Source organism: Talaromyces rugulosus, chromosome V (genome assembly GCF_013368755.1).
Source record: "Talaromyces rugulosus chromosome V, complete sequence".
Classification (NCBI taxonomy): Eukaryota; Fungi; Ascomycota; class Eurotiomycetes; order Eurotiales; family Trichocomaceae; genus Talaromyces; species Talaromyces rugulosus.
In genome coordinates, this window is record NC_049565.1 from 204,929 (window position 1) to 218,583 (window position 13,655).

Sequence of the window (13,655 nt, forward strand, 5' to 3'; positions counted from 1 at the left end):
AACCAGCTGCAACAGTAGAAAAAACATTCTTTATATTTTCTTATCTAATGCTTTTAAAAAGTCTATATAAGTAATTGTTATGGGAAGGAAACATAGCTCCAGTAATGGCAATCACTCAAGAGCGATGTTTCAACCCAATTCCTTTCAGGCCTGAGCCAAAGGTATCATGTGCGGCGACAACAGTAACTACCCTTCCTTCTCCCTCTGCCAAGATAGTATCACCAGTCCCGGCAACAACAGCTTCACCCAGCTCCGCTGTTCCCTCGGGGGCCACGTCCTTTTCCGCAACCTCCCACTCAGTTCCGGCAGCAGCCTCCAAGTTCTTGCCTCGTGTTTCCTGCGCAAAGAAGTAGGTGAAGACGGTGGCCAAGAGATCGAAGCCCATGAAGATGAGGAAGGTGTATTCACCGATGTTGGAGATCATGTACGGACTAGAAAAGGAGAAGCAGAACGATGATGCCCAGTGGGCGAGCATGCTGAATGCCAGACCCAGGGCGCGAATGCGGGTTGGGAAAATTTCGGGAACGTAAGCCCATGGTACCGGACCCCAAGAACAGTTGTAAATCTGTATGCCGTTATGGTCAGTTTCACTGCATCTTTGGCATTAGGGGCTAGAGACGAAGAAAACTTACGATAATGTCCAGGTAAATCATGGCGACGGTAGCCCGTCCGGCATTCGTCACACTCCCCGTACTCTGGGTGGGAATGTACTTGACAATTAAAGTGATGATTAACATGCACAAGGCCATCAGCGAAGCCCCTCCCATGAGTAGGCCACGACGTGAGAATCGCTCAGCTAGGACCCAGATGAAAAAAGTGCAGCCGATCACTTTGACAGCACCAAAGAGACCCGTCAGCAACAGGTCTCGGTTTCCCGAGTTGCCAACAATGAGTTTGAAGTACTGCGGGGCAAAGACAGCCAGAGCACTACTGCCAGTGGTGTTTTGGAAGATGAACATGCTGGGCCCGATGATAAAGCGCAAGCGATTGGAAGGGTGCCAGAGCTCGCGGATGGTGAAGTTGTCAGTGGCGGACTTTTCAGCCTTAAGTCCAAATTGGGTTTCATTGAATTCGGCTAGAGTCTTCTCGCCTTCGTCGCCGCGGATCCAGGTCAGCGATTTCCAGGCCTCATCGCTGCGGTGATTGCTGAGCAGCCATCTGACGGATTCTGGTAGTGAGAACATGCCGAGGAAGAGAATGCCGCTCGAGACGATTTGCAAGCCGACTGGTATTTGCCACTCGCGCGATGTTCCTGCGATGCTGCCGCTCGCTGCAACGCCCTGTGCCTCTAGATTAGAATGATGGATGTGAAATCCGATGGGGGAGAGAGGTAGCCTACATAGTCAATCCAGTAGGCGGCGAAGACTCCCCAGGTATACATCCACTGGTAGAAGGATCCGCAGCGGCCACGAATTTCCTTGGGAGTCATCTCGGCGGTGTACATGGGCACGACAATGCTGAGGCCACCCATACCGATGCCAGCCACGATGCGGCCGACATACCAGCCGGCCAACGATCCAGTTTTGATAGTCTGGATCACTGCGCCGACAACAAAGACCAAGGCGGAAGCGGCGATGACATACTTGCGACCGTACTTGTTCGTGAGCGGATAGACGAAGAAGCAAGAGAGAAACGAGCCGAGCTGCTCCAGGCCGATTGTGAGCGAGCTGACCTCCGACTCGGTGGACGATTTGAACTTGAAATCTGCTTGGAATGACTTGTAGGTGAGGACACCACCGGCAACGCCAGAATCGTAACCGGCGAGGAACGAGGAGATGCTGTGGTGGGTTAGCTTTTTATTTATTTATATATATATATATTTGGGCTATCATTTTTGACAGTTTCCTCCGAGATATACTGACAAGACAATGGCGGCCAAGTGATAGGCACGCAGCGTGCCGGTGCGGGTGTTCAGCTCGGGGATTTCCAGGAGCGGCATGGTGGAGGAAGCGCAACAGGACTCACGACGTATCGCGAAACGGGCCTCTGGACCTGGGACTTTTATTGTTGTTTTAAACAAAAACCGAGTCTTGCTGCGTACGTCAGCCTGGCCAACGCGCGCTGTGCCTCGGGCCTATCGCGAAAGGCGTAGCAGCACAATTGCGTGCTGCCGCAGCTGCAAGCACGCCATAGAATCCCGCGCGGCGTTGCAATTGCCAATTACTATACACTATATAGTATGTTAGCCTGCCAACAGAAACCAATCGCGGGTTACTGGCGAATTACTCTCGGTTTTAAAGGTGAATATCAAAAACTAGTTACGCGGCCGCCAATCGGGCTGTTGCCGACCTGCACTGCTTGCGTCTTGCCGCTGCCGGATGTCGTGACGCTGTTAATGTTATCAGTTGCTCTCACGTGGCTGGTAGTGAGTGTACTGCATGGTAAGTACTAAGTAGTATGCGTAGTGGTTCTCGAAGCACTGTCCATAGGTTATGCCTCCTCGATGCGCTAATTGGTTGTTCTTGGATGCAAATCTTGTCGCGTAAAAAAAAAAAAAATAAGAAAACGCGCGTCCTTGTGGCCTAGATGACCACTAATTGAGCCCGAGTAATGTTCATGTTTCGATTGAACTTTTCCGGTGGCTCTCTGGGGTGCGCTTCGAGAGCGAGGGTATCGTGGTTGTTGACAACCTGACAGGTTAATGCGACATGCTAATTGGGCCACACAATTATTCTCGATCCGATATATATGCGCTTTCTGGACCCATTTCTGGACCAAAGTAAGAGAACTTCAATGGGTTCTGTGTGGTGCATGTATAAATTCACCGCGCGCCATTCCGGCGGCGACCAAATAATACCGGATGCTGATCTCGCAACACGGTCGACTCAACTCACCCCTTAGAGGAGTCACAGTCACCCCTCATTCCCCGCCACCACGTGCTCTGTCTCGATAATTCGCCGTCTTTTCCATCGATTAATAGCCGCCATTTCGTCAAAAACCACGGCGCTGCTTCCCAGCTACGCATGTCCCATGGTTGGCCGCCAGGGTTCTTTCTCGTACCCCAGCAGACAAGGCCGCCACAAATAATATCCTTCTTGAGCTCAAGCGGGCTAAGAAACGGTGGTGAAGTTGCGGCTAACGTAATGGCGCATGCTCGAAGGCCCGGGAAGGGGATCAAGTCCAGGATCGGATGATGGGGAAACAATATTTGAGGCAATGTCGGCTGTAAATGTTTGGGGATTGATGGGCTCGATACCGAGGCTAGAAGTTCCTTGGGGTCGGCTTCTGTCGTGGTCGTAGGCCGATAAAAGGGAGAACAGAGCGACATGCAATTCCAGCCAAATAGCGCATCAATGTCGATCCCTAGACATCGCGCATTGGAGAGACAGATCCTCAAGAGAGAAACCTGTGGGAACTCAAGGTTGTTCGCGTACGGGTCTGCATGGCCCAGGGGTTTGTTGTGCCTGGGAAACAATTTCTCCAGATCGGCAGGTCCGATTCCATGTTCAGATGCCAGAGCAGCCATATATTGTAGGTCGTCTTTCCCCGTATTTTGAATGAGCTCCATCGAAGTAAGTTCTGCCGTGTTCTGTATGTCGTCGTGACCGAACTCAGCCGAAACCCCCAGGGAAAGCATCAGAGTATCTGGCTTCCCCATGTATATGGTGTCGATAATATCTAGTGGAATCGATGGAACTCTCGAAAGAAAGTCATCACCGATAGCTTGGTTCGTGTTAAGGTGCGGTTGACTCGTCATGTGCATGGATTCATCTTGTAAGAAGCCAAATTCTGCAGAGAGTGATTCCACTGGCAAGGCAAAAGGCTGTACAGGCTGCTTCTCTGCTGTGCTTATGACTGTGCCCCTTGAGCCTAGCTCCGTAGGCGCGGGGTGCGGCCTGAGCTCTGGGGTTTTTTTGGAGGCTTTCCTCGCCTTGCGTTCGTTTAGCTGTTGCTCTTGGACTTCTTTCTGTCTTTGGCCTGCATTCAAAAAGTAAGCCATCTGGATGTCTCTCCATCACTAGCCAGGCATATGAGCTGAGACTCACGGTATGCCTTTTGCGCAGCTCGATTCTGTGCTTTGCGAGCTGGCGTCATCACGCGCTTGTAGCGTTTCTTGACATTGTAAGTCGTGCCATGGGTGGCGCTCTCGAGAACAGAATGCAGGTTCCTTTCCATCTTTCTTTTCATGCCCTAGAATCTGTTTGCTCTTTCGTAGGCGACGAGGTTGAAGATGGCAAAAGAGGTCAAGTTGGCGGAAGGTGGGTCCTGTAACTACACCTGACCAATAAGGTTGTCCTGTTCCACCTGCAGCCAATAACAGCTCTTTCTACAGAGGAGCCCCACATATGGCCAACTCCGGTTAGCTCAGATTTGGCTTAACATTTGGCTTACGAATTTTGGACCAATCAGATGCGCTAAGCCAGCGTAAGCCAACATCGTCTTCATCATCACAACAACCATTATTCAGTAATTGCTCCCAGGAGGAAGAGCGAATGGGGACGAAAAAGTCTTGATGGCTTATTCGATATTTGTCACAACTGGAAATCATGAAAAATATAAATACCAGCCCCAGATCCTTAGAGATCGGTGGTATCTATATGCATTGATTCATCTAAAGCGGTCTACTTGAGCAACTCTTTTCAAACACCTCACTTTTTCTTCTACCAAGTGCAACATATCTGTCTCTCCATAAAAATTATGGCTGCGAAAAAGACCATCGTCGTCGTTGGTGCCACTGGTAACCAGGGTTCCTCTGTGGCCCATACTTTTCTGACGCGGCCCAACTGGAACGTCCGTTGTGTGACTCGCAATCCATCGTCTGCTGCTGCTCAGGATTTAGCATCACTCGGTGCTAGTGTTGTGCAGGCCGACTTGTCCGACATCGACTCGCTGCGGACTGCCTTTGATGGAGCGCATGCCATCTTTGTCAACACCGATTTCTGGGGTCCTTACAGGGCCGATGGAAAAAGGACGCTTGGGGACAGTGATGCTGCCTTCAACATGGAAGTCGACCACGGCAAAAATGCTGCCATTGTCGCCGCCGCTCTTCCGTCCCTTGAACGCTTCATATACTCTGCCCTGGGGCCAATGAAGAAACACTCCAAGGGCAAATACCCTCATTCCTACCACTGGGACTCCAAGGCAACCATTGTTGAATACATCGAGAGCGAGCAGTCAAACCTGGCTAAGAAGACTTCCTACATCTATATCGGTGCTTTCAATACCAATCCGTTGTTCATGCCTAACATAAACCCAGAGACTGGGCGGCATCAGTTTACGAACCCTTTAAAGAAGGAGCAAATCATGCCCATGATCGACCCTGTAGAGTCCACGGGCCCGTTTGTGCAGGCCCTGATTGAGACTGAAGAGCCCGGGGTCAGGTTGCTTGCCTATGATAGCCTTCTTACAATGGGCGAAATATCGAATCTGTGGTCGAAAGTCTCTGGTAAACCAGCGGATTACGTGGAAGTTACAGTCGAATACATGAACCAACAGTTTGGCATCCCGCTAGAAGTACTCGATGCGGTAGGCTACTTACCTGAATATGGGTATATGGGTGGGGTTGAAGGGTCAATAGAGCCCGACCAGTTAAAAGTCAAGCCTCAGACTGCATCCTTTGAGGACTGGCTGAAAAAGCAAGACTGGGAAAGTATTTTGAAAAGTGGGGAGAAGCTTATTGGAAGCGTTAAAGAGTAAACTGTTTTCAGATTTTTTTTGTTTAACACACCGCATTCCATCAATTGATAATGATAGAACAACAACAAGCAGAATTGATGACCAACATTGCAAGCACAAAGCGACATAAATATGTAAAGGCACAGTTCCCCATTCTTGCCACACACAGATATGCCATGCCCGTACATAAGAAAACCTAGCCCCATCAATGATAGAATACGGCAGGATACTTCCATACAACACCCCCAAAGGAAGCATAGCCTATGTGAATCCAGGCGGAGGGAGCCGCTTCAAACAAGCATTCAAGACCAACCTCAACATTTCCATTGTGTCGCGGCTCCTCGGCGGTATTCAATTTCACGGGCCTCAGTCATACTCGACGAGAACCTTGATTAGAGGCATGGGGCCTTGACCAACATTCACGTGTAGAACGGGCTTTCTACGCCAATGCGGAGAGCAAGTAGAATCGGCTCCGTGGCGCAGGAGAAGCTTAACCAATGGGATGTTGGAGTGGATAGTTGCTATGTACAGTGGCGTACCCCATGCTCCCTCCATGAAGTTGTCGACAAAGTGATTGGGATTCGCGCCGGCCTCAAGAAGCATTGTGGAAATCTCCAAAGACCCACGAAGGACAGCCATCTGCAATGCATTTGCACTTCCGGTCGACGGATTAGGATTTCTGCCAAAGGCAAGGAGTCTTTGAACCACCACAGAATTGCCAATAGTCACACATTGGTACAGGTCAATGTCTCGGTAGACGTAATACCCGAATACTAGGTCTAATATTTCTTCTGTCGAAGTTGAAGCACGGCACAAGGCTTGCGGTGTGCATTTTGCTCTAGAATCGAGGAGCAGACGAATGATTTCTTCATCACCTCGGCTAATAGTAGTTTCCAATGGCACCTCCAGATGTGAAGGGCTCGAAGCATTGACATCGGCGCCTTTGTCAATAAGATGTTTAATAAGGTTCACACATGCCCCGTGATGAATTGCGGTAATTATGTATTTAGGCCCCATTCCAACTAAATGCTTGTCGGGAAGTGCTTCGACAAGGTACCTGGCGGCCTCATCATTTGTAGAAAGATCATGCCGTCGAAGTGACCATGAGAGGGCTGTCGTGTACGCCTTGACTCTTTCCTCCCACGACCGACATCTTTCAAGGATATGTTGGGCAACTAGTTCCACTGTAGTAACGGGACTGAAGTAAACAGCGTATGAAAGTGCCTCGCGGTCGAAGCGTCTCTTGGCATTTTCAATGGAAAGTAGATACTCTACCGCTCTCATGTTATTGCAGCGGATTGCAATGCAAACTGGTGTTCGTCCCCGAGTGTCTTCTTGATGGAGGTTGAAACCGTGCAACTTTAGAAGACGGAGAACGTCTACGTTGCCATTCGCTGCTGCGACGTGTGCGTAACATCTGCATCCAACCCAGTCACCGCCGAATAGCGACATAACTTCCTTGCTTGGGAAGAGATCCGCCAATGGTCCGATACAATCTGGGAGTCCGCGACGCACAGCGACCGCTAAGAGATCAGTTCCACTGTCCAAGATCCACGGCAGTGGTGCGTCGTCCCCATCTGACAATTTGACAGCCCGTACAGTCCAACGAAGAAGTGCACTCTCAGCTAGTGAAGAACTCCCTCTGTAGATGATCAACTCCAGACTCAAGCGTCGAAGTATCTGGTCTTTCAGAAGTATGTTCCATGATCCTATGGGAAATTGATATGGTTAGTTTGCATTATTTTCAAGGAAATGCAGAGACTACTACTTACTACAGACAGTCAAGGCACTGTTAATGTCAACACACACGTCGCACTTTGAGGTGTTCTGATCGATAGGCGTATCCAAGGGGGCGATGACATTGCGACGCCTGTACATATGCCAAGAACGACGAGTGCTTAGGTCCCAGTCTGATGGAGTCTCTAGTATCTCCCTACAAGAGTCTGGATAGTGATGATCGACGTGTTCTCCTAGAGCAAGAAACTCCCTGAAAATCGCCAAATGTAGCTCAGGGAGCAAAGAATCCCAGCCCTTCGCTACAGCTGGCTTCGCCTCCTGGACTTCAACAGAAGACATGGCTCCAGTCAACAAAGGTACACAGCGCAGAAAAGTGTGTGCATGTGGTAAGTGAAGGTAAAGCACAAAAATGAAAGGTGAAGAGAAAAAAAAAAAAAAAAAAAAAACAAAGAAAAAAGAGGGGGAAGAAAAGGAGGAAGAAACCCACGCACCATGGCAGCACATGGCAGCACTCAAAACGACAGCCGAAAAGGGAAGGAGGCTTTCCGGAATCTTCTCCCCTTCCTCACTTCACAGCAACGGCCTCTGCTTCATGGATTTTGTTAAGAGTCAAGCTGCAGTACAATGGTGACTTCACTGTTATTTGTTCATCTGTTTGCTTGTCTGCATTTGTGTGTTAATACTAAGGGCTGCCTGTGAATACCTAGTGACCTTCACTACAGCCAAAGTGCAGAGCTGTTTCACATAGCTCTCAAAAATGCTGATTCCAAACAGATTTGAAACAAACTCAACATCTGGTCGATTCTGAGCCTGATAAGCGCTATCGAAGCTATTAAAGAAACATGGCAGCATTCAAGCCCGTGGGATACCGGCAACTGATGCCAGGACTGCCTGCATAAGAAAGTCATCGTACACAAGGTCTGCAGCTGCAGGTCGGTTTTCTGGAAGCCAGCAGAGTATTCGGCGCATGAAATTCAGGAATAAATCATGGTCCTTCCCAGACAATCGTTTCTCCTTTTTTTCGAGGGACCAATTGGTGAGTGGAATCACGCCTTTCCATATCCCTTCGCACAGTTGTCAGAAGTCTCATCGAAGACGGGATATCAAAGCTACAAAAATTCACCTTTCTCGTCCCAGAATTTGAAACATTTTGGACTACGGAGCAGGAATTCCGCTGGTGGAGGCCCCAGAAGCGACACCATTTCAGCAAGATGTTGTTCTTCATCTAGAGTGCCGGACTCGCGAGGCGGGAATAAATGTACGCCCTCAAACATGCGCCATACCTGTCTCTTATTAGACACAAAACACACAATCAAAAAGAAGCGCATGCTTGCTCACCATCAAACCAAGTCCCCAAATATCCACTTTATGGTCCCATTTCATGTCAAGGATGACCTCTGGCGGCTTGTACGCTCTGAACATGATATCCCCTTCTTGGTTTGCACCGTCCAATCTGGCGCCGCCAAAATCGCACAGAATCGGGGGACCAGTGCTCACCGGGGGTGATCGAGAATAATAAATGTGGCGATCATGGAGTTTCTTGTAACGTATGGGTCTATAGAACTCGTCCTCTTCGATGCGGGTAAATACTGATTTATCGTCGATGCTCTGAAGAACATTGTTCATGCAAATATCTGGGGACTTGTCAGCGCTTGGTCTCTTACGTCTGCGAAATAAATACCGGTGTGTATGACATCTCGGCGATGGATATGGTCTAAAGCAATGAGCACAAATTGCGTGACCTTCTGCAGCTCGTCCACGGGGATCATCCCATTGGGCATATGTGTGATCAACTCAGTAAGCTTCATGCCCAAAGGCTCATACAACAGGCAGAAATGCTGGCCATGCGGACCGTCAATCTCGAATGAATCAAGAACAACTTGTACCAACTTCTGCCCAGGGTGGTGGCTGCCGTTTCGCTTCTTCAAGTGCTCCGACACCATAAGCTCGTGACTGAGCTGCTTCGTGCGCCGAACACACACTTTGAGGGTTAGATGGCAATTGTCTATCAAATCACGACACAGCCAGACTGTTGATCCGACGCCATAGCCTTGCTTTGCCACAATTTGGTAGCGCGATTTAATTACTTCCCCGATATAGACAGGATAGTAGTCCTCTAGCTCGTTGATGGTGATAGTCTCTTCCTCAATCTTTTCTGTTGACTTTGTCTCAGAGAATCCGTAAACTGGCGACTTGAGACTTCTGCTGGTTTTGCTCGCTTCTGTTGCTGCTGCCGTTGCCTTTTGGCGTGTTGTTAGGAGCAGATGGGTTGACAGTCTTGAGAGGTCGACAGCACATTTTCTTCTACAGGCCAAGCGAAGCGCAAACATAATAAGTCGATAAAGTCAACGCAAATGGCTGATTGAATCTACATGGTCTATGATAGGATTGATTCGCATACGAATGGCTGCGACTTTTTGACATGCAATGATCGCATCGCTACGTACGGCTTCATACGGATGCGGAGAACTATTCCGCTTTCTTGCGCAAAGTATTTTCTTTGGTATCCTCATTCTCTGGCAAGATCTGGAGGACAAAAAAGTTTTGCCTTTTGAAAGCGATTATCTGTTTGACTCATAGATACGAGCCTTCTACCGAAGATCACAGTCGGTCTTTTCATTTTATCGCGGAAAAGCTCACCGAGAATGAGTCGTCATTGGCTCAAAATCGATCCTTCTTCTCCTTATCACTCTCCTTATTATATACACCACATTATTGCGGAACCACTGGCAGGGAGACACTAACTATCCGAGCGCAATCCGTTTCATGTGTCCACTGTCATGTCATCCATAGGTTAACCATTAAGATGTTGACCAGTTGACGAAATCTTCGGTCCAAGTGAGCAATTGTTCTTTTCGCTATGAGCAATCGATAGCCTATGAGGATAGCATTTTGAGCAACATGGTTATTGTATACGAACCGTCTATTAGGTTGTTTGCGACACCGATCACTATAGCGCTTGCGGTGGCGATCGTCGACTATCGGTCATAAAGGGGGTCTATGGTTGGCCAGCTAACTTGGAATGATATGTATGCAACATTGCAATCAAAATAACAGACCTAGCATGGCTTAGATCGCTGCCGATCGCCAGAGCTGCCCCTTCTAGACTCTGCGCTCTCTATTTGTACAGTGAGTGAGTGACTCGTCAGGAGCATTTGGCGCAATCATCGCCGCGAAAATTTTCTTTTTTTTCTGCGATCGACGAAGAAAAAAGAGGGACAAACGACAGTAATAATGCTACGATGCCAGCAGCGATCTGCTCTGATCCGACAAATACCCGACTGCGCTGTTACATATAGATGCAACCCATGTCGAGATGCTTCGCCCAAGAAGCACAATTTCTTCTTCTTATTAATACGAGACCAAAAGCAGAACTAGCGGCTTTAATAAGTATTAACTAGCGACCAAAAAAAAATTAGAAAAAAGGCGGGGAACATTGAAGTGAGCAGATATTTTCCAGCTAGTATTATTAATATTCCGGCGCAACCTACGGAATATGGAGGTGCGCTAGCAGATGGGAAAAAAATTTCCCTCGAATGCATCGGTCAGTTTCCAATAATAATCTCAGGGTCTCATCGCGCGGGGAAAATATGAAGCAGACTGATCGAATTGTCGGTACGTAGTGGTGAGCAAAAAAAAAGGTTATGTGTGGATGTAGCGATATGTGGCACCCGGGCTTCGGACAGCGCAACGACGCGACCTCGAATGGAAAAAAAAAATAGTAACAGCCGTGGATAAGTTGAGGTCATTATTAATAGCTGTCATCATGTCATGATCAACGGATTTTTCGTGACCTGACAGGCTCGGCGAACTAATAAGTGTGAGCCACACGCTGGTTTCACAGGCAAAGCCTGGCGATGCTTGACAGTGTCGACACCCGCCACATTTATTCGTGATGCCAGACAACGAAGTATCGGTCTAGACTTGGGACTGGAGACAAGCTGGATTCTTTTTTGCTTGCAGGTGGCCAGAACGCCCTTGGCCGGGCATCAGGCCTATCTAATGATCTAATCCTTCACCAGGGCCAGAAACAGCGAGAAACCGGTTCACGTGGGTCGGTGGATAGCAATACAGCGTATCATCCGTTGTGTCTGCTCTGATGGAGTATGAAACCTGCGAGGATCCAGCCCAATGCACTCTAGGCTCAGGGGAGTGGCGCAAAGATCGACAACTGGCGACTCCACATAACCCACCTCTATCTCTAGGCGCTTAACAGGGTCAGCGAAGTCGCCCCAGGACCGGCCGGTCGCCCTAGTCTGTGGCTCGCTCGATAGGTGGTGTGTTTCGTTTCAAGTCCGGTACGCAGTTATCGGCTCGGCCGTGCTGCTAGCGATGTTAATTCATTCCTGCTTTGGGTCACCGTGGTGGCCGCGAGAATTTCTACCACGAGAATTCCCGCCAGAGCCAGCTAGCTGACCAAAATAGGTGAAAATACATACTGTACGGAGTAGCAAGTCAGCCTAAGCAGTGCACAGTCGTTTTCAGTTTTCAACCTCTGGCAGAGCAATAATACTCGGTGGTAATACGCGGGAATGCTTCGGCGAGAATCCGACCTTACGTGAGGCCACATTATACGATAGAGTCAGCATCCGGTGGTCTCTCAGGCTCTCAGCAAGCTTTGGTGGTGACGTGCTGTCACGGAACTGCTGGGTGACATTCATCAGAATTGACATGCGTGCTTGGAGGACCAAATAAGCAAGTCCCGGAAGAAAAAAAAAGAGGAAAAAGAAAAAACCCCCCGGTCTTCGTATGCAGGTATGCAGGGGCGCGGTTTACATCGCCGCCTCGCCTTACCGTTTCGAGGTCTTGTTCCTGGCGCCGGGATCGGTATCCAATGGAATCCCCGGTCAAACCGCCGTCTATAGTGATAAGTCCGGGATAAGTTTCTTCTCCCTCCACATAGCATGCATCGATGATCTTCCATGAGCCGTCCCTGCCCGAAGGGCGAGACGCCCTACGCCAAGTTCCTCCTGGCAAAAAAGAGCGTGGCACGGTGGAGCATGACTGTTGACGATCAATGGATCCTGGGGCGGGTCACTCATGGTGATTGACCACGGGTTTGACGTTTCGAATTCGATGAAGTGAGATGGCACCACTTGGCTAGCTTTTGTGGGCTAAATGGCCATAGTCAACACATAAGACCCTCCTTCCCATCCTCCTTGCCCTATTTCCTTCCCTAGTGTTTTGCTCAGCTTCCGGCAAGCCTGTATCTACTCGGAAAAGGACGACATATAGTCGACTCCAAGCATACATTCATTGGTTTATTATTCTCTTGGACAGACAATTCGATTCACCAACAAGCCATCCCAAAACAAAAAAAGACCCAAAAAAAGAAGACGAGATGCATTTTTCCAAGATCGCAGTCGCCATTGCCCCGTTGATCGGGTTCTCTGCCGCCAGACCTGCTCAACCTTCTGGCAGCGTTCCTCCTTTCCCATCTGGCACGCCTCCTCCTCTGCCATCGATCAGCCTTCCTCTGCCATCGTTCAGCATCCCGCTCCCATCCGGCTCCGGTTTCCCTTGGCCGTCTGGTTTCCCATGGGACAAGCGCGATGAGGAGCATCACCGCCACGGATCCAGCTCTAGTGTTCCTTTCCCCAGCAGCTCGTTCCCTCACCCCAGCGTGACCCCGACACCAGCAGCTTTCCCATGGGACAAACGCGCTGAGGAGTACCCCCGTTACGGATCTAGCTCTGGTGTTCCTTCTCCTAGCAGCTCTGTCCCTCACCCCAGCAGCTCGTTCCCTCACCCCAGCGTGACACCAACACCAGCAGCTTTCCCATGGGACAAGCGCGCTGAGGAGCACCATCACCACCCCTCTGGTTCTGGTTTCCCCTTCCCCAGTGGTAGTGGTATTCCTTTCCCCAGTGGTAGCCCTTTCCCTAGTGGATTCCCCTTCCCTTCGGGTTTCCCATGGGACAAGCGCGCCGATGACCACCACCACCGGCCTCACCCCTCCGGCTCTGGTTTCCCCTTCCCCAGTGGCAGTGGTATTCCTTCCCCCAGCAGCTCGTTCCCTCACCCTAGCGGAACCCCGCCTCCTAAGCCCACCGGTGGCATCCCTCCCGCCGGATTCAACCTTGGCTTCGGTTTCCCCTTTTAAAGTGATGCGTCGACGGAATAACGATGGGATATACGGGAAATGGATCTAGCTAGGTAAATGAGCCGGCTCTTATTGGTTTACACAGGCAGTAAAGTTAACGAATCTGTGTTATTAGCAGCGCAGTTCATGTCTCGCCCTACCGGACCGGCCCTCGTTTATGGGCTTTCTTCTTCTGCCGGTTGGCTTTTGTTGGGAGATA

General features: G+C 49.6%; 5 protein-coding genes across 5 annotated transcripts; 2 read left to right on the plus strand and 3 right to left on the minus strand.

Annotated features, from left to right (window-relative positions):
- Positions 1 to 115: 115 nt before the first annotated feature.
- On the minus strand, positions 116 to 4,116 carry TRUGW13939_08626 (uncharacterized protein; the record flags this gene model as incomplete). Its single annotated transcript, XM_035491756.1, has 7 exons — positions 116 to 565; positions 633 to 1,280; positions 1,340 to 1,778; positions 1,863 to 2,074; positions 2,263 to 2,329; positions 2,835 to 3,918; positions 3,987 to 4,116. The coding sequence occupies 7 exons, from the start codon at positions 4,114 to 4,116 to the stop codon at positions 116 to 118; spliced, it is 3,030 nt and encodes a 1,009-aa protein (XP_035347649.1).
- A 522-nt stretch (positions 4,117 to 4,638) lies between these two features.
- Positions 4,639 to 5,637, plus strand: TRUGW13939_08627 (uncharacterized protein; the record flags this gene model as incomplete). Its single annotated transcript, XM_035491757.1, has 1 exon — positions 4,639 to 5,637. One exon carries the CDS (start codon positions 4,639 to 4,641, stop codon positions 5,635 to 5,637), a length of 999 nt encoding a protein of 332 aa, XP_035347650.1.
- A 345-nt stretch (positions 5,638 to 5,982) lies between these two features.
- TRUGW13939_08628 (uncharacterized protein) lies at positions 5,983 to 7,692 on the minus strand (the record flags this gene model as incomplete). The annotated part of the gene is made up of 2 exons (XM_035491758.1): positions 5,983 to 7,325; positions 7,389 to 7,692. 2 exons carry the CDS (start codon positions 7,690 to 7,692, stop codon positions 5,983 to 5,985), a joined length of 1,647 nt encoding a protein of 548 aa, XP_035347651.1.
- Positions 7,693 to 8,205: 513 nt separating this feature from the next.
- TRUGW13939_08629 (uncharacterized protein) lies at positions 8,206 to 9,683 on the minus strand (the record flags this gene model as incomplete). Its single annotated transcript, XM_035491759.1, has 4 exons — positions 8,206 to 8,417; positions 8,477 to 8,636; positions 8,692 to 8,987; positions 9,035 to 9,683. The coding sequence occupies 4 exons, from the start codon at positions 9,681 to 9,683 to the stop codon at positions 8,206 to 8,208; spliced, it is 1,317 nt and encodes a 438-aa protein (XP_035347652.1).
- Positions 9,684 to 12,694: 3,011 nt separating this feature from the next.
- TRUGW13939_08630 (uncharacterized protein) lies at positions 12,695 to 13,456 on the plus strand (the record flags this gene model as incomplete). Its single annotated transcript, XM_035491760.1, has 1 exon — positions 12,695 to 13,456. One exon carries the CDS (start codon positions 12,695 to 12,697, stop codon positions 13,454 to 13,456), a length of 762 nt encoding a protein of 253 aa, XP_035347653.1.
- Positions 13,457 to 13,655: the final 199 nt, after the last annotated feature.